Source organism: Lithobates pipiens, unplaced genomic scaffold, assembly GCF_037356315.1.
Source record: "Lithobates pipiens isolate NorthernLeopardFrog02 unplaced genomic scaffold, aLitPip1_a1.2 Scaffold_22, whole genome shotgun sequence".
NCBI lineage: Eukaryota > Metazoa > Chordata > Amphibia > Anura > Ranidae > Lithobates > Lithobates pipiens.
The window spans coordinates 136,811,377-136,838,668 of NW_027507784.1; the positions used below are offsets into that span (position 1 = coordinate 136,811,377).

General features: G+C 43.0%; 1 protein-coding gene across 2 annotated transcripts in view; it reads left to right on the forward strand.

Annotated features, from left to right (window-relative positions):
• ERBB4 (erb-b2 receptor tyrosine kinase 4) overlaps positions 1 to 27,292 on the forward strand; it is a 1,370,666-nt gene that overhangs the window by 944,440 nt on the left and 398,934 nt on the right. For both annotated transcript variants that reach the window (XM_077448341.1, XM_077448342.1), the window contains exons 11-12: positions 409 to 499; positions 26,170 to 26,369. In XM_077448341.1, coding sequence (XP_077304467.1) covers positions 409 to 499; positions 26,170 to 26,369 — 291 coding nt within the window. The remainder of the gene's footprint in view (positions 1 to 408; positions 500 to 26,169; positions 26,370 to 27,292) is intronic.

Below are 27,292 nucleotides of genomic sequence, written 5' to 3' on the forward strand. Positions count from 1 at the left end.
TTTCTAAAGTGTCTCATGTGGCACAACAGCTCAAAGAGAGAATATCTCAGTAAAGTAAGGGGGAATTCCCTCCTAGAGAGTTGTCAGTGTAACATATGTCCACATAGAAAGATTTCTGTGCAATGCTTGTTCCAGTGACAGACCTAACTATCTAGATTTCCCATCACTTTCCAATCTGGTGCCAATATTCATCAGGACAAAGTGAGTGAGTGCTTATCCCTAGCTCCCTAGCACCTTAGCAGAGACACAGACAGCAATAAGGGACAGGGATCTGATACTTCTCTGCTCTATAAGTAAAAAAAATAAAATAAAAGACTAAAGATGCTTTAAGTACTGTAAGTTTATAATATTGCCAAAATGACCATGCACGCGCAATGATCTTAAGCCATTGTTCTTTAATCTCTATAGGTTATCTTAATATACAGTCCTGGCCAAAGAATATGACAGATCTCAGTGTCTTTTCCAACCTGGTCAGCATTGGAGGTCGGGATTTATACAGGTAAGGAAAAATGTCTGAAGTTGTACTTAAAGCAACTTGTGCACAGTGGTAATCCTAAAGTGTTCCTGGATTCTATGGCAGGCACTTCCAAGTACCACAAGTACACAAGGAATCCCAAAACCTGTTTTTCTGATTGGAGCTCACAAGGATGAGTTCTTGCCCTCCTCTGATCATATCCAACGTTCCCCTATTGTCCAATGAGGCTTCTATTTACTGACCAATAGGGAGGTATAGAGGATGGGGGGGGGGGGGGGGGGGTGCTTAGATGATGGCACTTGGAGGTGCCTATTTTGGAGTCCAGAGATAGTTAGGACAACTTTAAACTTGGCACAGGAGCACCTTTAAGCCATGAAATAGATTTAAGTTAATTCCAACACATTCCACATCTTTTTGAGCAATAATATAACTAAGAAAATTGACATTTGGCTCCATCTGAAAAGGATGTTCAAAAAGACAAAGGCTGCCAATAGATTGGTGAATCTCTGACTTAGACAGTGTATATACATGCTAGACATCTCCCAGAACTCCACTCCAACTAGGATGATGTCTAGGATGATGTAGGGTCACCAAGGACTGCATGCAGCCACTCACACATCACCCTGCCCCATCAGTGACATGTCTCCATATAATAAAAATTGGTTGATTACCACCCTGCCTGCCAGGGCTGTCTGACTGGGTCTTTATTGGTGCCACCCTTGCCAAGTCTATATATTTTTTCTTGTGGAATATTGTATAGTTACAGATTATTCATTTGAGTTGGTAAACCAATATTTTTCCTTACTACTATAGTCAAAGTCTCTGTCAGCCTTTCCATTCCAAGCCTCAGTGTGCCCTGTGTTGCTATGTCATCTGATTTTAGACATTTGATATCAAGGTTATTTATCTTTGCATCTTAGGTAGAAAAAGAGGGCAGCTCAACATAATTTGCCTAAGGTGCAGAAAGTATTAATATGGTTATGTGCATGCAGGGCTGTCTTAATGCATCGGTGCCCCTGGGCACTGTGCAGGGGCCCAAGATGCATGGGGGCCCCATGATAATCTTGTTTAACAACATACATGCCAACTACCCTGGATTTTCTGGTATAGTCACGCTTTTTATTAAACTTACCTAGAATGGCCATGTCTCAGCCAGCATGCCAGAACCGTGCCCTCCTGATCCACCCCTGTACGGTGCCCTTTGTGTTGATTAGTCCTTGATTCATGGCATGTTTTGATATTGTTTAAAATAGATTTTATTTAAAGTACTAATAAATATATTTTTAATTATATCAATTATTCATATTTTAATTCTTAAGAGTAGGTGCGTAAATTGGGGCAGGTTGGTAGGGCCCAAGTGCATTACTTTGCCCAGGGGCTAATGCTGCTATTAAGATGGCCCTGTGTGCGTGGGCAAAGCAAGGGCCGGGCTCACTTTAAAGTTTACATGTAGCACGAATTAGACTTGCTTATTGGATTTAATAACATATTTTATAGCCATAAGCAGTGTTGGTCTTTAATATATAATTTGTTGTTATTGCGCCATCTTTTTGATTAGCTTTGAATATGTCAGATAAATTACCTGTTACAAAAGAAAGCAAATCTCAATGTTCACAGAATAAAAGCCTGTTATTTTACAATGTTCATGGTATGTGGTTACTTATGTAACCATCCTTCCACCTGTGTGAATTTTTCAGTAAAATAAAATGACAAGCAAAAGAATAACAAATCTGTACTGATGAAACACAATCTGATTGTTTACGTGAAGCCAGGAACAGCCGTATTTGTGTTACAATTCATGTACTTGCATGAATTTTTAAAGAGCATTGTGTGATCTTGGTCTAAAAAGCCAGATCGGTTATTTCAGCCCCTACAGGAGTGATCACTTAGGGAGCTGCTTGGTTTGGATATAACTTCTTACAATTAAGGTGAATATACTGTTAGTTTAGTGCTAGGTATTGATGAGCCAAACTGCCCAGGGTTCAGTTTGTCTGAACTTCAAAGATCAATGGGAGCCAAATCTATTAAATTAAATATGCCCATTTGTGTGCTAATAGGTAAGGGGATGTCAAAAATAGCATGGAAGGGGTCACAAAATATTTTCTTTTTTTTAAATCTTTTTTAAAATAAAGCCCATGTTAATGAGGACAAGGGCCTCATCCTCATAACCCCTGCACAGTGGTTGTGGGGGTCAGTGAGGTGGGGGGGGGGCTTATTGTATTCTGGAAATCCTCTTTAATAATAAGGGGACCCCAGCTACCATAGATATAGATAGTACCCCTACTAATTCACAAAAATAAAATGTCAACTAGAACTAAAGACACTCAAATGTTTGACAATTCCTTTATTAAATAATACAAATCTCAAAAAAATGTCCTTCATTGTAAATCCACCATCAGTTAGGATGCACGCCACTGCCAACTCAGGGGGGAAAAAAAACAACCCGCTGCACTTGACCAATGACCTACAATAACACTAGCCAAATAACAGCTCCATGAGCTGTCATCTGCTATAGAAAGGAAGGGGTGGGGATAGTGGTGACATGCCATGAGGCCGTGTTTGGGCAATGGTGTAATTGCCTCTATTCCCCAGGGATTCCAAGCCATGTAAGTGAAGGGGCCAAATAATTTCCTTTGTTGGTAAGAATGCAGCAGCTGCCACTTCCTTAGCAACCATTGACAGCCAGAAGCCCTCACATTTATTCACAATGATTGCCCTAAACACTCGACATTAGTACAAATGTCTGAACAGTCATTGTTTGGTCCATGTACTAAGTTAATTCCTAATGCTAGGGGTTACATTAGAGCGTAATTGTCCATCCCAATTTTTTTCTTAGCTTTGGATAGAGTGGGAAAGGATTAGCTCCCCTGCACACCAACGAGCTGGAGATATATCAAGCCAGCCATGGCTATACCTTGACTGCTACATTACTGCAGGACAGCAACTTCTCCCGTTGGATGTACAGCGATTCTGAGGAATAATTGATATGGTCTGCCAGTGATGAGAAATTGCATAATATCCTTCATTTTGCTGTTGCACTGGAATTTTAAATCATTTTATATATGTTGAAATATAGTAGCCTTTAGCAGGTGTCAGATCCGCATTTACTTTCTTTTGGTTAATATTTTTTTTTTTTAAAAGCCATGGAGGAAGATGAAGTTTTTAACCTTGCTGAGGCACCAGGAACCTAAAGCCAAAAACTACCAGTGCAAGATGTCCAACTTTGAGTGCAAATACATCATGACAAAGTGATGATAAATGTGAACCTTTTGCCATGTAAAATGGTTTACACAAAATAATTTCACTTGTGATCTTAGATGTTTGCCTGGAGTTTAGTTTCAAAAGGTTTTCCCAGTGAAATTAGGTAATTTCACTGGAAGACCAGACCATTTTTTTAATGAATCTTTTGCCATGTAAAATGGTTTACACAAAATAATTTCACTTGTTATCTTATTTCTTTGCCTGGAGTTTCCTTTCAAAAGATTGTCCCAAATAAACACAGACTCTGTGCACCAGTGTTAAAAGTATTAATAGATAAACTACTGCAGAAAGGCAGCAATCGGGGGAAGACCGACGAGCAACTAACCAAGTGGCTCCTTCATAGAAGATTTCTATGGTATAAAGAAAGTGTACCATGAAAAATGCATCGTGGCACCACAGCTATTGATGGGCATGGTGAAAATTGGGTGCTTGTTGTGACCTATCTTTTTACATCTCCCAGCTTTCTTTGTGATTCTTAGCATTACGGAGGACGTTGGTGCAGAAAGACTTCTCTCGTCTGTGATTGCAGGTCTGAATTGGGATCAGGTAGCTATCCTGACTTTTCCTGCAGGTCCTCCCTTAATTAACATCTAAATAGTGAAGTAGCTCCAATCAGGGCTGCCAACCCAACATAACCTATTAGTACTGGCTATCCACCCCTCCACCAGCCCAGTCTTCTAGATAGTAAATCAGTTTGTTTTTTTGTATAGCTTGGAAACTTATTTTTTAGTAGAATGCGCTGTTTGTATACCAAGATATTTGCTTATTACAACTAATCGGATTCCGATGGATTGATTTGCTAAAGACAAATAAACTGTTCACTTTCCAGGTGTAGTTGAACTCTGCAAGGGAGTATCCACAGAGCTTAGTGGATGAGGCAAATCTCTGCTGACTTCCATAATCGAATTATGTGCAAGCAAAAATGCTGTTTTATTTTCCTTGCATGAGATTGAGTATTCTTTGCAAAGGGAAACTTCACCGCACTACAAACTTCACTTGCAAAGTGATGCTGCCTTTAGTGTAGTTGCCTTTAGTAAATCAACCCAATGTAGTCATTTCTGCTGTTAAGAAGGAAACAAGGATTGTGGTTGCTATGAACAGCAAGAAATGTTCTTGTTAGCACACATCATCTATAAGAAAAATCCTATTTTTAATCATACAGAGATCTTTGGACTTCAATACTAGCCAGTGCAGTGTTCTGATGCAGCATTAACGTTTCTTTTCAATCCCACAAGACTCTGCAATTACTGTATTAGACTTTGCTGTGTTCCTCTGCACAGACAGAAGAAAGCAGGTGCGTACACAGAGGTTATGCCATAGTGTATACCAGTGCTGAGAATAATTATGTGTCCCTGCAGGGCTGAGGCTGAGAAGGAAGGGCAGGGGGCACATTTAATGATGGCCTTGGCTGAGAAGTTATAAAACACTGCATCCTCAGCAGCCAACGAGCCGGCGGACTCTTACACAATATTCTGGCTGTCTGGAGTGGTGACGGCAAAAGCATTTCTGATTTAAAGCACCCGTAGGGTAGCACTCTCTGAAATAGCAGGTGTCCCCTTTAGTAGTTTAAGCTTTGCAGGATAATAGAGGGAAGTAAACAGATCTAAACTGAACCCAGGCTGTGAGCATCGACCTGTCCTATTAAATAAACCGTGGCACCAGTAACATATCAGAGGTTTGGCCGACTCCTCTTATTAGAAGCAGCTGTATCTCACAGCTTTTAGAAATGAAAATCTGAAGTAAAGAAACTACAGGGAACTTTCTCAGTCATATCTATGACTATATGGAGTAAGGAAGGGCAGGCAGAGAACCCACAGGGGTGGACATAGTGCATGTGCAGCTTTACTACTGCCCAGGGCTGTGAAAGAACAAGAGGGCTCCTAGGGAGTAGATGTAGGCCCTCATCAGTTCATGATCACCAGTGCAAATCTAAGAATGACAATAACACTATGTTTTTAGGATAATTTTATAAGCCATACTGAAGTAGCATGTGCAGACAAATCAGATTTCTTTTTATGAGGTAAGTAAAACCGTGAACAGATGAGTGGCTGTGGACGTGATATACTTGGATTTTGCAAAAGCGGTTGACACAGTTCCCCACACATGGCTAATGTGTAAGATAAAGTCTACAGGCTTGGAAAAATCAGCTTGTAAATGGATAGAAAATTGTCTAAAAGACTGAATTCAGAGAGTAGTGGTTAATGATTTGTACTCTGAATGGCCTAAAGTTACAGGGTGTCTCCAACTTACAACCTCAATGCAATATTTAATTGGGCAACTATGTGGCAAATGAGGTTTAATGTTGATAAATGTAAAGTTATGTACTTGGGGACTTAGAATATGCATGCATCAAACATACTAGTGGGAGTACACCTGGGGGAATCAATGGTGGAGAAGGATCTGGGTGTTCTGGTAGATCATAAGCTTAATAATACCATGCAATGCCAAGCTGCATTTTCCAAGCGGGCAAAGTCCTTTCTTGTATTAAGAGACGTATAGACTCCAGAGAAAGAGCTTTTTCATTTTGCCCCTGTACAAATCATTAGTAAGATCTCATCAGGCACCAATTCACAAAATGTATATCAGGGAACTGGAGAAAGTGCAGAGAAGGGCAACCAAACTGATAAGAGGCATGGAGGAGCTCAGCTATAAGGACAGGTTAGAGGAACTGAATTTATTCTCTCTTGAGAATAGGAGATTAAGGGGGGGGGGGGGATATAATTAACATGCTAAATATCTATAGTGTATATTGGTGCTGAGTCATTCATTTTAAGGTCATCACAGAGGACAAGGGGGCACTCTATTTAGGTCTGGAGGAAGAGATTTAATCTCCAAATCCGGAAAGGTTTCTTCACAGTAAGCTATGAAAATGTGGAATAGACTCCCTCAAGAGCTGTTTCTGTCCAGCTCAGTAGATTGCTTTTTAAAAAGCCTTGGATTCTTTCCTAAATGTACATGATATAACTGTATATTAACATTTATAGGTAAAGTTAATCCAGGGAATAGCCTATTGCCTCTCAAGGGATCAAAAAAGATTGTTTCCCCTGTTGGAGCAAATTGGATATTGTTTTGCTGGTGTTTTTTTGCCTTCCTGTGGATCAACTGTGGGTATAAGGTATGCGGGATGGTATGATTTGTTTCTCTTTTATTGGTTGAACTAGATGGACTTGTGTATTTTTTCAGTGTGACTAACTATGTAACTATGTGCAGTTAAATAGGAACTGAAAAGTACAGCGTACATACAAACCTGTACTTAAGGGGAACATCAGAAATATTTGCTTTTTAGCTTTGATTGGAGCAGGACAAAGTTAGAACCTCTCTTGAGTTTGTATTGCTGTCTGTGCGATTTTCCCAATGATCACAAAGGCAGTGAGGAGAATCACCTCAAGTGATAAGAAGAAAAACATGTTCAAGAGTTCTATTCTAATATCTTACATACACTTGGGGAAGGGGAACTCTAGAAAACCTTTGCTTTTTAGTTTTGGATGGAGAAGGGCAGACTTAGAACCTCTGTTGGGCTTATATTGCTGCCTATACTAGACATGTGCAGAGTAAAATATTTCGTTTCGGAATTTCGTTTTCGTCCGAAAAATTAATTTATTTAGTTACTCCCGAAATTCGTTTTTATTTATTTTGTTTTTGGTTCAAAAATTGCATTCGTCCGAAAATCCACATGAATCTGTCTTTGAAGGCTTATGGTGTCTGTCGAATGTATAAAGAAGATTTGACGGAGCTAGTATATAGCATATTTTGTGTGAACTTTAGAACCCTATTAAAGTCTATGGGACTCCAACGTTCAAAATTTAAAGTGCTAATTTTAAAGGCTAATATGCAAGTTACTGTCCTAAAAAGTGTTTGGGGACCTGGGTCCTGCCCCAGGGGACATGTATCAATGCAAAAAAAAGTTTTTTCGGGAGCAGTGATTTTAATAATGATTAAACTGAAACAATAAAAGTGTAATATTCCTTTAAATTTCGTAGCTGGGGGGTGTCTATAGTATGCCTGTGAAGGGGCGCATGTTTCTGGTGCTTAGAACTGACCCTGCACAAAGTGTAATTTATGCAGGAAAAAAAGTCCTTTAAAATCACTTGCAGCTAATATGAATTGTCGGCTCTGTAATACAGAGAACACTCATTGAAAGTCATTGATAAAAATAAATAAATAAAAAAAAAGTGTGGGGGTCCCCCAAATTCAATTACCAGGCCCTTCAGGCCTGGTATGGATATTAAGGGGAACCCTGCGTCAAATTTAAAAAAAATTGACGTGGGGTTCCCCCTAAATAAATAAAATAATTGACGTGGGGTTCCCCCTAAAATTCCATACCAGACCCTTTATCCGAGCACACAACCTGGCAGGCCGCAGGAAAAGAGGGGGGGATGAGAGAGTGGCCCCCCTCCCTCCTGAACTGTACCAGGCCACATGCCCTCAACATTGGGAGGATGCTTTGGGGGTCTGTGACCCCTCAAAGCACCTTGTCCCCATGTTGATGTGGAGAAGGGCCTCATCCCCACAACCCTGGCCGGTGGTTGTGGGGGTCTGCAGGCGGGGGGCTTATCAGAATCTGGAAGCCCCCTTTAACAAGGGGACCCCCAGATCCCGGCCCTCCCCTGTTTGAAATGGTAAGGGGGTACAAAAGTACCCCTACCATTTCACAAAGAAAGTGTAAAAAATTGTTAAATAAGACAAACACACTTTTGAAAAATTCCTTTATTAAAAACAAAAAAAAAAGATTCCAGCGGTGGTAATCCACTCTTGCTATCCAGCGACGAAAATAGAAAAAAATCTGCAGAAATAGTTATGAATAAGGATGAGCTCAGGCGTGTTTGCACAGCCCACGTGCAGAGCCCGCCAGGAAATTGGCACTGCGCTGCGCTAATCAAAGGCAGTGAGACATTGTCACGATGCATGGCTGCAGAGATCGTGGAAATGTCTCACTGCCTGTGATTAGCGCAGCGCAGTGCCGACCTCCTGGCAGGCTCTGCGCGTGGGCTGTGCAAACATGCCGGAGCTCATCCTTAGTTGTGAATATATGTGGAGACTGGGAAGGGGTTAATTGGGGCTGATTAGAGTAAACTAAGTGTTAACAAGTGTTTATTAAGACGTTAATAAGGGGTCAAATAGGAACAAATTTCATTAATAAAAACCTTTTTAATTTACTTTCAGCATCATCTGCAGTTTTATTCTTATCCCTGTGATCTGCAGATGAATGAAACAGAGTAGATACAAAAGAAACAATGCACCGTAACTTTGTATCTCTCTACGGCTGATGGCACACGGGAATTTTTTTTGCAAAGATTAATGTTGCCACAAGCCATTAGTGCCACTGATTAACTGTGATAATGTAGCAAATGATATACAGTAGTTGCTAGAGTCACTGACAATTTTCTACAGCATTAGGTTGTCCTCATAGCGATTACTGCAACATTTCATAGAAAAGAAGTAAGAGTGATTGTAGCGATATTGCTCTCAAGCCGAAACGCTGAGAAATCTGGATCGCTGAGCAACAAATCACTGTAACAAAATGAGGGTAGGGATCATTAATCACTGCTTGTGTGTCATCAGCCTATCTTATGTCTGCACAGTGTTTATAAACACTACATCAGACAGTCTGTTCTTTGACAACAGCAGTTTCTACATCTGAAGTATTTACACAGCAGCTCCCTCCTGTCGCTATGATATGAAAGTCAGGCATTACTGACAAGTGCAAGAGCGGAGCAGCAGAGGGGCAGAAGGACGTGCTTACAGATTCCTTGTGTCATTTGTTTTAGTTTTTTTTTGGGTCTGTAGCACAATTCAATGTCCACAAGTGGTTAACTGCAGCTTTGTCTGGAAAGAGATCCAGACTTGACTGTCCTGTCTGGCAGGAGTGCCTGGGACATACAGCTGACAGCACAAAAGTACAAGTTCTTTGACATGGTTCACATAAATGTATTTTAATTGTGTTTTTGTTATTTACCCGGAGTTCAGCTTCAGCCTACTTCTAAAAAAAGCTGCAGAGTAATGTTAGCAGAATTAGAGAAGGAATTAACAAGCTTTAACCTGAACTCCGCATAGATATGAACTCATATAGTTCACATATTGATTTCTATAAGTAACTATGTTTACAAGGCACAGGTACCTGAACAAGTTTTTATGTTAGCCTCCGACACTCAGCGGCCACTTTTTAAGGTTCAATTGCTTGGTAACACAAATTGCTAATCAGCCAATCACATGGCAGCAACTCAATCCATTTAGGCATCTAGACATGATGACGACGACTTGCTGAAGTTCAAACCGAGCATCAGAATGGGGAAGAAAAGGGATTTAAGAGACTTTGAACATGGCATGGTTGTTGGTGTCAGAGGGACTGGTCTGAGAATTTCAAAAACTGCTGATCTACTGGGATTTACAGAGAATGGTCCAGTGAGCAGAGAAATATTCAGTGAGGCAGTTGTGTGCACGGAAATGCCTTGTTGATGTCAGAGGAGAATGGGCAAACTGGTTTGAGATAATAAAAAGACAACAGTAACTCAAATAACCACTCGTTACAACCAAGGTATGCAGAATACCATCTCTGAATGCACAATACATCAAACCTTGAAACAGATGGGCTGCAGCAGCAACAAGACCTCTGCAGGTGCCACTCCTGTCAGCTAAGAACAGGAAACTGAGACTATAATTTGCACAGGCTCGCCAAAATTGGACAATAGAAGAAAGGAAAAACATTGCCTGGTCTGATAAATCTCGATTTCAGCTGCAACATCCAGATGGTAGGATCAGAATCTGGCAATAACAACATAAAAGCACGGATCCATCCTGCCTTGTATCAATGGTTCAGGCTGGTGGTGATGGTGTAATGGTGTGGGGGGATATTTTCTTGGCACACTTTGGGTTCCTGAGTAATAATTGAGCATTGTTTAAATGCCATGGCCTACCTGAGTATTGTTGCTGACCATGACCATCCCTTTATGACTACAGTATACCCATCGTCTGATGGCTACTTCCAGCATCTCATCTCAAACTGGTTCCTTGAACATGAAAACAATGTCACTGTACTCCAATGGCCTCCACAGTCACCAGATCTCAATCCAATAGGGCACCTTTGGGATGTGGTGGCATGGGGAATTTGCATCATGAATGTACAGCTGATGAATCTACAGCAACTATGTGATGCTATCATGTCAATATGGACCAAAATCTCAGAGGAATGTTTCCAACACCTTGTTGAATCTATGCCATGAAGAATTAGGGCAGTTCTGATGGCAAAAGTGAGTCCAAGCTGATACCGTACTAGCAAGGTGTGCCTAATAAAGTAGCCGATGTGTGTATATTCCTCTACACAGTGGAACCCAAACTAGGAGAGATTAGTCAACACTTTGATGCAATCAGGACTTGGTTTGCTTCATATAATGCTGTCAGGAACTTCCATGCAAGTGGGAAGAGCAAAATGATGACCTCATCAGTGTTTTGCTGCTCTTTCATTGCCCAGACACAGGCTGCAGGGAAGGTCCTGGACCAGGTTTTATTACACTGAAGTGTGCAGAGAAGTCCTGTGGAAAATTGATGACAACATGCAAAAAAAAAAAAAAAATGGAAGAACACTCGCTCTCTGCCATTTCAGGTCATACACGTAGTATTTGTGAGGCATCCCATAGCGGCTGACATATATTGGCTTCCTTTAATAGACACACTTGCAACTTGTTTATACTTTTGATTTTGGCAACAAGCCCCCCGTTCACACTGAATGCGAATTTGAAATTGCGCTACTTCACTTGAACTAGCACGATTTCAAAGCCGCAGATCCATGCAATTTCAGGTGCAACTTGTCTGACATCTGTGCCACTTCATGCACAGATCTTTAATCAATTTGCACCTGAAATTGCAAAAAATAGTGCAGGAACCTTTTTTTAAATCTGTGTGGCACCTCAAAGTCAGGATTGCACTAATATGAACAGTTCCATTGCCGACAATAGGGTGCGATATGTCATGCGCTCTGGAACTGTGGTGATTCGGAAATCGCATGACTAGGTGTGAATGGGTGCTATAATAATTTATGGGATTAGCTGCAATTTCAGTGCTTAACCACTTCAATACTGGGCATTTATACACCCTTCGTGTCCAGGCCAATTTTCAGCTTTCAGCGCTCTCACACTTTGAATGAAAATCACTCAGTCATGCAACACTGTACCCAAACAAAATTTGTATCATTTTTTACTAACAAATAGAGCTTTCTTTCGGTGGTATTTATTCACCATTGGGTTTTTTATTTTTTTGCAATATACAGGCATACCCCACTTTTAAATACACAATGGGGTTTATTTACTAAAGCTGAAAAGTGCAAAATCAGGCTCACTTCTGCATAGAAACCAATGAGCTTCTAACCCCAGCTTGTTCAATTAAGCTTTGGTAATAAAACCCGGAAGCTCATTGGTTTCTATGCAGAAGTGAGCCTGATTTTGCACTATTCAGCTTTAGTAAATAAACCCCATTGTGTACTTAAAAGTGGGGTATGCTTGTAAGCGTAAAAAGGTGAAAAATTAGAAAAAAATAATTTGGTGCCCAGATTGCCCTCCTGAATAAAGAGGACCTGTCATCATTCCATCCGAGTACCTGTCTGAGCTCATCAGAGTACCTGTCATCCATCCATCCCATCAGAGTACCTGTCATGTCATCCCATCCCAGTAATGTCTAACTCACTGTTAAGAGCGATCTCCTCCTCACATTGGATCAGTGTGTAAGGAGAACCCAGTAACAGCCCTTACCCGTGTTATGTTTATATTTTTGACCGGCTGTGATTCCTGATCAGGAAGGAGCTTTGTCCAAGGGACAAGCCTCAACCCCGATTGTCACGTTGCACTCCCCTGGGGGCGTGCACTAGCGGTGCGCATGCGGATCTGCATAGCGACTGGCTGTGATTGGACACAGCCGGTCATGCCGGTAAAGAGCCAATTTCATTGGCTGTTTACCCAGATCCGGGAGGGGCTGTGTCCCGAGGGACACGCCTGATCCCCGATTGCTGTGCTGTGGTCCCCCAGGGGCCCGCAGTAGGGGCAAGAAGCACAAGACGTCATATGACACCCGCCCAGGATAGCAGAACCCTCCTGCGGACGTCATATGACTATACGCTGGTATTGAAGTGGTTAATACACTTTACAAACTTTACTTTATTCTAAATGACCCTTGGCCTTTTTTACATTGTTTTTAGAACTTACCATATATCTGAGACAGTACATTATTGGTTTAACAGTGATGTTATCGCTACATGTTTTAAAGACTTACTCCAACCTCTAAAGCTGTGGTCATTAATCCTGTCCTCAGGGCCCAGTAACAGGCCAGGTTTTATGTATTACCTTGGGGAGATGCAGACTAGAATCCTGCAATCACTGAGCAGCAAATTATATCACGTGTGATGTATATCAGTTATCTTGCAAACCTGGCCTGTTAGTAGGCCCTGAGGACAGGGTTGATGACCACTGCTCTAAAGTACCATCAAAGCATCCAAGTTTTTTTTCACTTAGAATATTGGGCATAATAAAATACACATTTCCCCAGTAAACTATTTGTTAAAATTCTTACCCCAGCACTTGCAGTTTACAATTTGCAGTGCTGCAGTCTCCTATTCTCTTAGTGCTGCTTCCCTAAACATCCGGTCTTCAGAGGTATGAGTTCACAGTGCACAGTGTAGTCTCACGTCGGTCTATTCGCTTGGAGCAGGAAGGGGAGAAGAGGTTTTGGAGTCAAATAAAAATTGGGTTTACGAATTGGTTAAATATCACACCTGCTGTAAATATTTTTCATAAGCACCTATCATTAAAACCACTACTATCCAGCAGGAGGTAAGCTAAGGTCTTGCGACTAGAGCTTTTCTTTGTTTTCTCTCCATTCTTTTTTTGTGTATCGTTTATGCTGCAAACTATTATTACTGTTTTAAATTACTTGCAGTTAATCAGAATTATAGTCTACACTGCAGAGTTATATACTTAAACAATTCTGTTTTATTTTATGTTTAATGCAAATGTGCGGTTATCATTGATTTTGGCAGGCCAGTGCACAGCATATGACTAATAACACTTTCCTTATATTATACTTTACAGCTAAATCGGCTAATGAGCTTCTAAGCTGCATTTGTTTATTTATTTATTTATTTATTTTAAATCAGGGTTCACATATAAATTCAGCAGTTTAGTCAAAGCCACAACCATTAACATATAATATTAAAGTGTATTTGAAGGCAAAAAACTTTGTATTTATTTTTAATCGTTGATAGTGAGGTTTGTATAACTGTATGGGTTTTTACTGCTGTCTGTGTCCCTGACATTTTCCTATTTCTATTAGTCCCACATGGGACCACTGTCCTTGGGCTTGAAATTATAAATAAATCCAAATTTTTTGAGTTGCCCCCAAAACAGAAACAAATAGGAAACCCTCAAATGGGAACATTGATTCATTGGCAGTGGTGTACTTTAGGAGGATTTCCTCTTACTTCCTGATGTGTCTACTGGAGAAAATGCTAAGAGCAATCTCCCCAATGGAACATAGATGGGGAAATAAATAAATAAAAATAAACTGTCTGGGGTTTAACTATTCCCTGTACTATCAAAACGGAAAAGGTTTTGGCTGTAGGTATACTTACATATAGTGGTGGATGAATAGTTCAGCCCCGAGCATGAGTTGGGGCCAAACATTGACTGTTTGCCCCGTTCGAGGAAAAACCGAATTTGCAGGGTGCTCGGTGGGTGTTTGCCCTGTCAAATGCCCTGCATTGCACTGCGTGCTGCACAGTGCATTCTGCACCCTGATTGGGTAAAGCTTTATCAGCTGTCAATGGGCTTTCCCACTGACAGCTGAATAATAACAAAAAAAAAAAATTGCTGGTAAAAAGTAGTAAAAAAACACCATACCTGAACCATAGCAGGCCACATGCCCTCAACATGAGGAGGTGGGGGCGCTGCCACCCCCATCCACAAGCACGTTGTCCCCATGTTGATGGGGACAAGGGTCTCTTCCCTACAATACTGGGCTGTGGTTGCGGGGGGCTTGTTGGGATCTGGAAAAAGAAAAAAAAACACCCTGTACTCGTTGACGGATGACCACTGAATGCTTCCTCTGCTGTTTGACATTTCTTATATAGGTAAGGGTGGGGCGGCATGATTGACAATAGATTTATATCAGGGACACTGTTTTTTTTATTTTTTTGGTGAATGGGTAGGGTTACTATGTACTCCATACTCATTCACATGGGGGGTGGGATCTGGGGGCCCCCTTCTTAAAGGGGGCTTCCAGATTCTGATAAGCCTCCCGCCCACAGACTCCCATGACCCCAGCCCATCAACATGGAGACAAGGTGCTTTGTGGTGGGGGGCATGTTGTCTGGTAGGGTTGGGGGGGTCCCTTCATTTCCTGACCTGCCAGGCTGCGTGCTTGGATAAGGTTATGGTATTGATCTTTTGGGGGACCCAATACCGTTTTTTTTATAGTTTGGCGTGGGGCTCCCCTTAAAATCCATACTAGACCCTTGGGGTCTGGTAAGGACTGAGGGGGGCCCCCATTTTTTGGGGGGGTTTTTTTGCTGGCAATTGACAACTGCAAATCAATTTAAATGTGATTTGACTCATTTTTTTTTCTTTAGAAATGTAATTTTTGTTGCAGCATGTTCTATGCATGCTACAGATTCACCAGTTTACAGGTAGACTAAGAGGACCCCCAGGCACTATATTTAAAAGGAATTTTTCATTTTTATTGTTACACTTTAAGCATCATTAAAATCACTGCTCCTTTAAAAACGATAATTTTTTTAAACTCTTTTTGCACCCAGACCCCCATATGACCAATTACAGGCATACTCCACTTTTAGGTACACAATGGGGTTTATTTACTAAAGCTGAAAAGTGCAAAATCAGGCTCATGTCTGCATACAAACCAATGAGCTTCTAACCTCAGCTTGTTCAATTAAGCTTTGGTAATAAAACCTGGAAGCTTGTTGGTTTCTATGCAGAATGGAGCCTGATTTCACACTTTTCAGCTTTAGTAAATAAACCCCATTGTGTACTTAAAATTGGGGTATGCCTGTACTTGCCTATAAGCCTTGAAAATTGGATCTTTTTTCAAGTTTGACTCTTAGTTCAATGGAGTTTGCCATTCGGGTCAGAACTTTTTCTCTGTTTACAAGTTCTGGTGCGAACTGAACAGGGAGGTGTTGGGCTCAGCTCTACTTACATAGACTTACATGGTCTTGGATTTTGTTTTTCAAATTACAAATTAGTTCCCATCAGGGAGTGTACATTTGCAATTTAAGCAATATACAGATGTAGGGAGAATGTACAGCTGCTCTGATCTGCTTTGTGTGCAGATTCTAATTTCTGTGAACAGCATACAAAAGTGGGATACTTTCACATTGCATACATACATAGGAAGATAGACACACTATTTCCGACCCTCCAGATCATCCTCCTAATTTTCAGCACTTTATACATAAAAATCTAAACAATTTTTCAAGACGGTGGGAGTTATCGGTAAGAATGATATAGGAAAAACTGAGTAAATAAAAAAAAAAAGAAAGATTTTTCTCAACCACCTCTGAAAAAATATATGAATGAACCAGTTATAAGAGAAAATCTATCATCAACTCAGTGGACTAATTTAAATAAACATTTTATTGTATATATCAAATATAAACTTTAAAAGGTACTACAATAACCATACTCCTACAAAAATAAACATGCAACCACCTCACCCACATGCATATACTGTATATACAGTGCCTTGAAAAAGTATTCATATCCCTTGACATTTTCCATATTTTGTCTTGTTACAGCCAAAAACGTAAATGTATTTTATTGGAATTTTATATGGCATATAATTGTGAAGTGGAAGGAAAATGACCATTGTTTTTCACATTTTTTACTAATAAATATGTTAAAAGTGTGGTGTGCATTTGTATTCAGCTCCCTTTACTCTGATACCCCTAACTAAAATCTAGTGGAACCAATTGCCTTCAGAAGTCACCTAATTAGTAAATAGAGTCCACCTGTGTGTAATTTAATCTCAGTATAAACACAGCTCTTCTGTGAAGCCCTCAGAGGTTTGCTAGAGAACCTTAGTGAACAAACAGCATAATAAAGACCAAGGAACACACCAGGCAGGTCAGGATAAAGTTGTGGAGAAGTTTAAAGCAGGGTTAGGTTATAAGAAAGTATCCCAAGCTTTGAACATCTCACGAAGCACTGTTCAATCCATCATCTGAAAATGGAAAAAATATGGAACAAATACAAACATACCAAGAGTTGAGTTGCATCTTGATATAGCACAGTCCTTTACCCCAAAGGGTCCCGACATGTTTAGAAACACATACACATACTAGGACCAATTTAGAAACAGGATCTGATTAACCTACCAGCATGTCTTTGGAGTGTGGGAGGAAACCCACCCAGGCACAGGGAGAACATGCAAATTCCAGGCAGATGGTGTTGTGGTCAGGTTTTGAACCAGCGATCCTATTGCTGCTAGGTGAGAGTGCTAACCACTACACCACTGTGCTGCCCAAATCATGACATGGCCGTCCACCTAAACTGACAAACTTTATCATTTTTATTCATTTTCATAATTATGTGCCACTTTGTTTTGGTCTAGCACATAAAATACATTTACGTTTTTGGTTGTAACATGACAAAATGTGGAAGATTATGTGAAGCGTATGTGAAAAACCTTCCTCGCACACTAGTAAGGTCCAATCCATATATTGTGTGGGCACCTATGGCCAATCACCTACGGCCTTAGCATTGGCGCAATGTCCATATTGTCCTTGTGACCAAATTGGACATTGCTACATTCCAAAAGTAGACTGCTGGCTTGTAGTGCAATGAAAGATCAACACATGCATGTGTAGCATACTTATCAATAACTGGTGGTATACAGTCCCAGATCTCAGTCCTGATATAAAGGAATGCATGTATCCATATGTTGCACATCTTGGTCCATATTAGATCACTAGATCGAGTAGTAAGTGAATTTTTCCTCTGAAACAGCCGGCCCGTGTCTGGCTAAACCAGTCAGGTCTTTTCTTTGCAGCCCACCTCCTCACTACTTGATCTGGTGATCAAAGGGGAAAGTTTTTTTTTTTCTTTTTTGCTTGTTGGCAAATTGTGGGTTGTATGATTCTTGAAGATTAAACAAATGCTTTTTTTCAGGATTGTAAAAAAATAAAATTCTGCCCCTGAGGACCCTGCGTATGCTTTTTGTCCATAGGGTGATTATTTTAGTCCAGTTTTTTGTAAGAGTGAACCTGAAGTCCATTTAGACACAAGACCATCATGTGGAAGCCCTTAGGTCTGTCTTAGTGGATCCCCTTAGTAATTCCACCATTGTTCCCAGCCAGGAGAAAAACTGCCTTCGTTTTGTGTGTGTGTGTGTGTGTGTGGAAGAAGAACAGATTATTACAGAAGAACTGTCTATTTCAGATCATACCTTTAGGTCACAGACCTACATTTTCCCTGTAACCTGTTAAGCAACTGTCTTGTTTTTCTTCCTTAACTCCAATAATCTCATATATACCCTACACTGTCAGGTTATTACTCTGCTCACTCAGCTGAAAACTAAGTTACTGAAGTAACTGATAGATTTTACGTTTTTTAAGTCTCAGGGCAATTATACACTTCTCTTTCTCCTTGACCCTTTGGATGCCTCTGATATCATATATGTCTGTGAGATTATGACTGAGACTGAAGAATGCTCTTGGTTTCTCCTTTTATTTACTGCATAGAAATATTGGAAAGTTTGCTTTTTATTTTTTTTAGGTTTTATTTTTGTTTATCCCAAGCATGTTGGAAACCACTTACCATTGACTGACTCACTAGTGTTGCTGGATATCTGTTCCAAACATCAACGTTTGGTAAAATATTATGCTCTAAGAATAGGTTATGACTTAAAGCGGTAGTAAACCCGCAAATTTTTTTTTTTTTTTAAACCTGCAAAGCAAAAGGCATAATGAGCTAGTATGCACCGCATACTAGCTCATTATGAAATACTTACCTTAGAACGAGGCCCCGACATCTGGCCCGATCCACGCCGAGGGAGCTGACATGCTCCCTCTGCGTTTCTTCCGGGTATCGCGGCTCCGGCGCTGTGAGTGGCCGGAGCCGCGATATCGTCACTCCCGCGCATGCGCGCGGGAGTTTTCATTCCTGCCGGCCGGCCACTGCCGGATTTTCAGGCCGAGAATCCCCTTGTGCGCATGCGCCGCTGCAGTCAGCGGCGCATACCGAGGGGAATATTTTTTTTACCTACAGGTAAGCCTTATTATAGGCTTTCCTGTAGGTAAAAGTAAAAAATTTGAGTATACAACCACTTTAACATCCCTGGCAGAGTGTGGCTCAGGGGGAATTTTCAGTACCGATTTTAAATCAGTACAGATTTTCAGTACCGAGCCACACTTGGGATCGCATCGCAGGATCCAGGCAAAGTTACGCACCTTGTCCCCAGGATCCTGCGATGTCTCCCCGCTGTCTATGCAAGCTGTCTTCAGTGGGGGGAGGCACCTCACGTGAAGGGATAGACTATATATTGTACATGAGTATCAGCAGGCAAGAAGTCAGACAAATTAGTTATTATTGTGGTACAGCTTCAAGACCCAATTCATCGTCTACAATCTCCGAGCCCCAGGAGTCTATCCATCCTGACCCTATTTTATCGAATTTGCTGGGACAATTCTGATTAATATTGGCAATGGTGGTGGGGAGAGGGAAATGGGATCAGTGGAAGTGCTGTAGGGCATGAGATCAGTGGCAGTGCTGGAGAGGGGGTGATCCACAGCAGTGCTGGGGGGGTGATCAGTGGCAGTGCTAGGGGGTTGATGGGATCAGTTGGGATCAGTGGCAGTTGTGGTGGGGGGTAATGGGATGAGTGGCGGTACTACTGTGGGATGAGTGGCAGTGGTGGGGGGTGGGGGTCAGTGGCAGTGCTAGGGGATTGATGGGATCAGTGGCAGTGCTGGGGAGGATGGGATCAGTGGCAGTGTTGGAAAGTTGATGGGATCAGTGGTGTTGATGGTGGTTGTGGTTGGGGGGGTAATGGGATGAGTGGCAGTACTGGGGGGAATGGGATGAGTGGCAAGGTTGGGAAGGGATCATTGGCAGTACTGGGGGTTGACGGGATTAGTGGCAGTGGTTGGGGGATTTGTGGCAGTACTGGGGGGTGAGTTGCAGTGAAAGGGGGATCAGTAGCAATGCTGGGGGGGAGATATGATGAGTGGTAGTGCTTGGTGGGGGACTTAGGATGAGTGGCAGGGCTGAGGGGGGCATGGGATCAGTGGCAACAGTGGTGGGGGATTAGACTAGTGGCAGTGCTGAGTGGGGGAGATTGGATGAGTGGCAGTGCTGGGGGGCATGGCTTTAGTGGAAGCAGTGTGGTGGGAGGATGCATGGGATCAGTGGCAATGCTGGGTGGGGGGATGGAGGGGATCGGTGGCAGTGCTGGGTGGGGAGATGGATGGGATTGGTGGCAGTGCTGGGTGGGATCGGTGGCAGTGCTGTGTGGGAGGATGGATGGGATCGGTGGTCAAAAGACTAAAATGGGACTAAAACTAAAATGCCATTTTAGTCAAAATACTAAGACTAAAACTAAATTAAAATTTGACTTCAAAATGATCACTGGTCTGTAGTGCATGTTCAGTGTAATAATAAATAACATATTTTATTTTTCACTCCAGCAGTATATAATGAGTTTGCATTTTGTAGAGAATTGTTAACTAATGCATTATAATTGAATTACACCCATTAGATTTTAGACGACTAAAATGTACTGGAGATTCAGTCGACTAAACACGACTAAGCCCCTGTACACACGGTCGGAGATTTCAACAACCATATCCTTAGATGCCGCTAAGGCGTTTGACTCACTAGAGTGGAGATATCTGTGGAGAGCCTTGAGGGAATATAAGGTGGGTCCGGTATTTATAAAATGGGTTAAAATGCTATATAGATCCCCGGAAGCAAGGATTAGAATAAATAATGAGAGTTCGGCCGGGATCCGACTGAAGAGAGGCACGAGACAGGGGTGTCCCCTGTCCCCCCTCTTGTTTGCTATGGCGATTGAACCCCTGGCTATATCCCTGAGATCAAATATGAGGATAAAAGGTTTTAAGAGAGGGGAGGAAGAAGAGAAAGTAGTATTATTTGCAGATGACCTCCTTTTGCTTCTCGGTGATGTCCAACATTCAATAGGGGAAGGGATGTATAGGGGTGGGATAAATCCTGCATATTGCCTATAGACCCATTGGATAGTCCCCTACCGTGTGAAGCAGCACATATCCAGATAGTGAGTGAGATGAAATATCTGGGTATTTGCATTACTAAAGATCTTAAACAATATGTGGTAAACAACTTGGTCCCATTGTTATCTAAATTTAAACAAAAAAATTATATTTGGAAGAAACTACCTCTATCAGCAGCAGGTCGATGTAACCTTATTAAAATGATACTTCTGCCGCAACTTTTGTATGTTTTACACAATTCGCCAGTATGGATACACAAGGACTGGTTCTATAAGATAGACTCCATATTTAGGGAACTGATGTGGAAGGGGGGACAAGCACGCATTGGGTTAAAGACTCTGCAACTTCCAAGTAAAGAGGGGGGAGTCGCACTCCCACACCCATTCAACTACTTCCTAGCAGCTCAGCTACAGCATTTGGCAGGAGAGGAGGTAGAGGGAGGGGGTTGGAAAAAGGGAACTCCCCTTGAATAACTGCTCGGAAGACCACTGGTAGTTCCGTTAGAGGCAGGGATGGTTGTACGGGAGGTCCCTACGCTAGGGTTAATGACAAAGGTGTGGGAGATAACGAAAAGAATACTGGGATATAAGGGATATACAGAATACTCCCCCCTATGGGCAAATAATAAGCTAGTTGAGGTTCTAAAAATAGGACAAGTAAGGGAATGGGAAAGAAGGGGTATAAATTTTGTTCACCAAATTTATCGGAATGGCAAAATGAAGCAATTCCAAGAATTAAGGAATCAGTATCTAATCCCGAAAAAAGTCCTTTTTTAGATATTTGCAGATTAGGCACGCCATGGAAAAGCAGTTTGAGGGAGCAGCAATAGTATGGAGCGAGATGCCAGTAATTAAGGACATACTCCGAGCAGAATCGGGGAAAGGATTAATATCTAAAGTGTATGTAGAGTTGTGTAAGGAATCCCAGGGGAAAAAACAGGGTCAAATAAATAGGAAAAAATGGGAGATGGATGTGGGTAACATTTCGGAAGATCAATGGGAGAGGATTCTTGAGGTGGCACCTTGGGTGTCCATTTCCCCATCTCAAAAGTTCTCACATTTACTCTTATTGTATAGAGCATATTATACCCCTAAGAGGATGGCCCAGTTTGGCAGAAGGAGTGATGCAGCTTGTCCTAGATGTGGAAGGATAGAAGGAGACATGATCCACATGTTCTGGAGATGTCCTAAGTTACATCGGTACTGGAGGGAGGTGATGAGGATAGTTAGTCATGTCTTTGAGACGGTAGTAGAAATAGAACCGGTGGGATGTGTACTGGTATGGATCAAGGGGAGTAGTGAACCTAAAGATGGCAACCTAGCAAAATTAAGGTGTTTTTTTTCAAGCTAGAAAACTTATAGCCCAGAAATGGCATTCCTCTACACCTCCAACGAGTGGAGAGTGGGTGCAAAATATGAACAGAGTTATCCTTAAAGAAAGAGTAGCATATATAAGACAAGGAGGTATTAAAAAATTTGATAGGATATGGAAGATATGGTGGATGAAAATGAATGATGGTACTTTTTAATAAGATGGAAGTATGAGGAGTGAGTGAGTATGAGTGGGGAGGTGATGAATGTAGGCAAGGGAAGGGTGGGATGGGGATATGTAAAAATAGTATTGTGTCCTTACCCTTTTTTTTTATGGAAAGGTTGTTTGTGATGTTTGTAATGAAAAAGAAATAAATAAAGATATAAAGTTTAAAAAATCCGTTGGATTTTGTCCGTTGGATTTTGTCCGTCGGATCTTGTCCAAAACTGTTGCATACACACGGTCGGACTAAGTTGTCGAAAAAAATCAGATCTTTCGTTACGATGGGACTACATTCAGGCTAGTAGCCAATAGCTTTGATGTAGGAATTTGATCTGAACATGCGTGGCACTTGGTCCGATCAAAATTCACTACACATGATCGGAGTATGTCCGACCAGCCCAATTGGTCGGGAAATATTTCCAACATGTTGGAAAATTGGGTCCAACGGATATTCCGACAGAATCAGTCCGATGCATACCACACACAGTCGGATTATCCCACGACACGGTCCGATAGGACACATTCCGACGGATTCTCCGACCGTGTGTACAAGGGCTAAGACTAAGGCCGCGTACACACGCGCGGACTGTTTGCCCAACCTTGTTCGTCAAACAGTTTCGGCAAACAGTCCGCTCAAAATTTGCATGAGCGGACTTGCCCACACACGAGCGGACTGTTTCAGCGAACTGTTTGCCAAACAGTTCGCTCAACTTTTGAAATGAACGGACTCGCCCACGTAAGGAGGAGGCAAATCCGCCCATTTCGAGAGCGTGTACAGGTAGGCGAGGCCCGCGAGGGAGACGTCGCGGGCTCCGCCGCCTGGAATGGGCTTAAAGGGGAACCCCAACGCCGAAAAAAATCGGCGTGGGGGTTCCCCCAAAGTCCACACCAGACCCTTGCCCGAGCACGCTACCCGGCCGGCCAGGAAAGGGGGGCGAGCGAGCGCGCCCCCCCCTCCTGAGCCGTACCAGGCCGCGTGCCCTCAACATGGGGGGTGCCTTGGGGAAGGGGGGGCCGCGCACCATGTTGATGAGGACAAGGGCCTCTTCCCAACAACCCTGGCCGTTGGTTGTCGGGGTCTGCGGGCGGGGGGCTTATCGGAATCCGGGAGCCCCCTTTAAGAAGGGGGCCCCCGGATACCGGCCCCCCACCCTATGTGAATGAGTATGGGGTACAATGTACCCCTACCCATTCACCTGTGAAATAAAGTACAAAAAAAAACACAACACAGGGAAAAAATATTTTATTGCACAGCTCCGGGGGTCTTCCGTCTTCGGGGGTCTTCTCGCCGGACTCCTCCGCTATCTGTGTGTAGCTCTTTTGCTAGCGGAGGAGTCCGGCTTTCTTCCTCCCCGCCGCCGGCCTCTTCTCCCGACTTCGGGGGTCTTGTCCCCCTCTTCGGTTCTTCTGCCGGGCCACCGCGCCTTCTTGTAGCTCTTTTACAGGCGGTGGCCCGGTCTTCTGTCGCCGCTGCCTTCCGTTCTTCTGTCGCCGCCTTCGGTTCTTCTGCCGGGCCACCGCGCCTTCTTGTAGCTCTTTTACAGGCGGTCTTCTGTCGCCGCTGTCGTCGCCGCCGCCGCCGCCGCCTTCCGTTCTTGTTCTTCTTCTTGTTCTTCTTCTTCTTCTCCTGGAGATGTTGACTCGACGAGCTCTCCGGCCGGAATGCCAGGGACACGCTCCGCTGCCACTTATATAGTGGCAATGGGGCGGTGTCACATGGTATATGTCACATGGGTTGGTCACATGGTGACCCCGCCCCCTTACGATGTCATAGTCCCCATGTGACATCAACCCATGTGACCAACCCATGTGACATATACCATGTGACACCGCCCCATTGTCACTATATAAGTGGCAGCGGAGCGCGGCTCTGGCATTCCGGCCGGAGAGCTCGTCGAGTCAACATCTCCAGGAGAAGAAGAAGAAGAACAAGAAGAAGAACAAGAACGGAAGGCGGCGGCGGCGACGACAGCGGCGACAGAAGACCGGGCCACCGCCTGTAAAAGAGCTACAAGAAGGCGCGGTGGCCCGGCAGAAGAACCGAAGGCGGCGACAGAAGAACGGAAGGCAGCGGCGACAGAAGACCGGGCCACCGCCTGTAAAAGAGCTACAAGAAGGCGCGGTGGCCCGGCAGAAGAACCGAAGAGGGGGACAAGACCCCCGAAGTCGGGAGAAGAGGCCGGCGGCGGGGAGGAAGAAAGCCGGGCTCCTCCGCTAGTAAAAGAGCTACACGAAGATAGCGAAGGAGTCCGGCGAGAAGACCCCCGAAGACGGAAGACCACCGGAGCTGTGCAATAAAATATTTTTTCCCTGTGTTGTGTTTTTTTTTGTACTTTATTTCACAGGTGAATGGGTAGGGGTACATTGTACCCCATACTCATTCACATAGGGTGGGGGGCCGGTATCCGGGGGCCCCCTTCTTAAAGGGGGCTCCCGGATTCCGATAAGCCCCCCGCCCGCAGACCCTGACAACCAACGGCCAGGGTTGTCGGGAAGAGGCCCTTGTCCTCATCAACATGGGGACAAGGTGCTTTGGGGTGGGGGGGGGGCGCGCGGCCCCCCCTTCCCCAAGGCACCCCCCATGTTGAGGGCACGCGGCCTGGTACGGCTCAGGAGGGGGGGCGCGCTCGCTCGCCCCCCTTTCCTGGCCGGCCGGGTAGCGTGCTCGGGCAAGGGTCTGGTGTGGACTTTGGGGGAACCCCCACGCCGATTTTTTTCGGCGTTGGGGTTCCCCTTTAAGCCCATTCCAGGCGGCGGAGCCCGCGACGTCTCCTTCGCGGGCCCCGCCTACCTGTACACGCGCTCAAAATGGGCGGACTTTCCGAGCAGGAACAGTTTGCTCATTTCGAAAGTAGCCTACACACGGGCGGACTGTTCGCTCAAACACAGTTTCAGCGGACAGTTTTTCGGAATTTCCGAAAGACTTTGTCCGTCCAACTGTCCGCTGAAACTGTCCGCTGAAAGCCCACACACGGGCGGACTGTCCGCCCAAACACTGTTCAGCGGACAAGGTTGGGCGAACAGTCCGCCCGTGTGTACGCGGCCTAAAACAATTGCAGAAGACTAAAATGGGACTAAAACTAAAATGCCATTTTAGTCCTAAGACTAATCGAAATTTGCTTCCAAAATTAACACTGAGTGCAACTGCAGTGCGACTTAGTGCATTTTTATGTGTTTTAATGCAATTTTCATACTGGTGCAATTTCTGCAGGGGAAGGGCGGAGGAGGAGAATAGTTGGGGAAAAAAAACATTTGAGTCACATTAAAAACACATGTAAATGCGATTTTGACGTGTTTCCATTGAAATCCATGGGGCAAAAACGTACACTGCATCAAAGTAGCACAGGTACCTTCCCTAAAGTCTCATTGTAGGTGCATTGCATTGATGTGGACAGGCACCATTGAACGCCAGACTCACACTGACATTGTTAAAAAAACATTGCGGTCAACCATTACACCATTACACCTTCTTCTGAGAAAAATCTTTGGGGTGAGAAAGAAGTAACTTTAAAATGAATGTTACTTTTAAAAAAATGAATGGGTCTCCTTTGTAGAAAATGCTAATTAAACATGATGGATATAATATGTATAAGTCTAGGTATAAAAATGGATGTTACTAATTTATTATTGTTTATACATCTTTTTCTTCATATAGTGGGATTTCACTGCTCATTCTCAAGCAGCAAAGTCTTACTTCTCTAAAACTCCAATCACTGAAAGAGATCAGCGCGGGTAATGTGTATATCACTGATAACCACAACCTCTGCTACTACAATACCATCAACTGGACTTCACTGTTCAGGACAACCAGCCAGAAAACCACCATCCGGGACAACAAAAAACCTGAAAACTGCAGTGAGTATCAAATGACTAAGTTCCTGTGGTGCTTCAATGTTTATCCTGTATAAGTAGAAAAAAAAAGAAATCCAAGACTTGATTTTTTAAAAAGCAGAGTTCTACTTTAAAGTGAAGTTACTAAAGCCAAATAGGCATGTTCTTTTTGCAAGGGAATTTCCCCCTAGCTTAGTGCATGTGATCAAAAGCATAACTAATCACGTGTATGAGAAATAAAGAAAAGTGTTTTTGCTTGTTAGGATTGGATGATGGAAGTCAGCACAATTGCACCTTATTTATTTATTAAGCTAATATAAACCCTCTCCTGCATGGCGAACAGCCTGGTGACTCTTAGTAAATCAACACTGATGGAACCAAATCACATGGCTTCCTTCAGGGCACCAACATATACCAACCAATCAGAATTCACCTTGTACTGGACTTATTTCAGCAAAGTGAAATCTAATTGATTGCACAATAAAAAATGAAATAAAAGCTGCTTGGCACATTTGTGGGCTTGATCCTGAGCTGCTCTGCCAGCGTCCATAGACACAGACAATGGGGCTAGGCACCGACCCCCACTCCTTCATCACAGGATTTAACTGAAAGCAGTGGGAGCCACAACATTGGTTGTCTTTAGCATTCCAAAGAAAGTCATATGCACTGCACACAATAGCCGTGGAATTTTATAATCAAACTTTTACTATTAAGTAGGCTATATGAAAGTATAGTTCCTATACTAGTGGTAGCAATGGGGTTGATTTACTAAAGGTAAATAGATTGCACTTTGAATACAGCTGCTCCGGAGCTTAGTAAATGAGATAAAGCTTTACTTTGGAAAGAATACCCAATCACACGCAAGGAAAATGTAAAAAACAGCATTTTTGCTTGCACATGATTGGATGATGTAAGTCAGTAGAGATTCTGCTCATTAACCAAGCTCT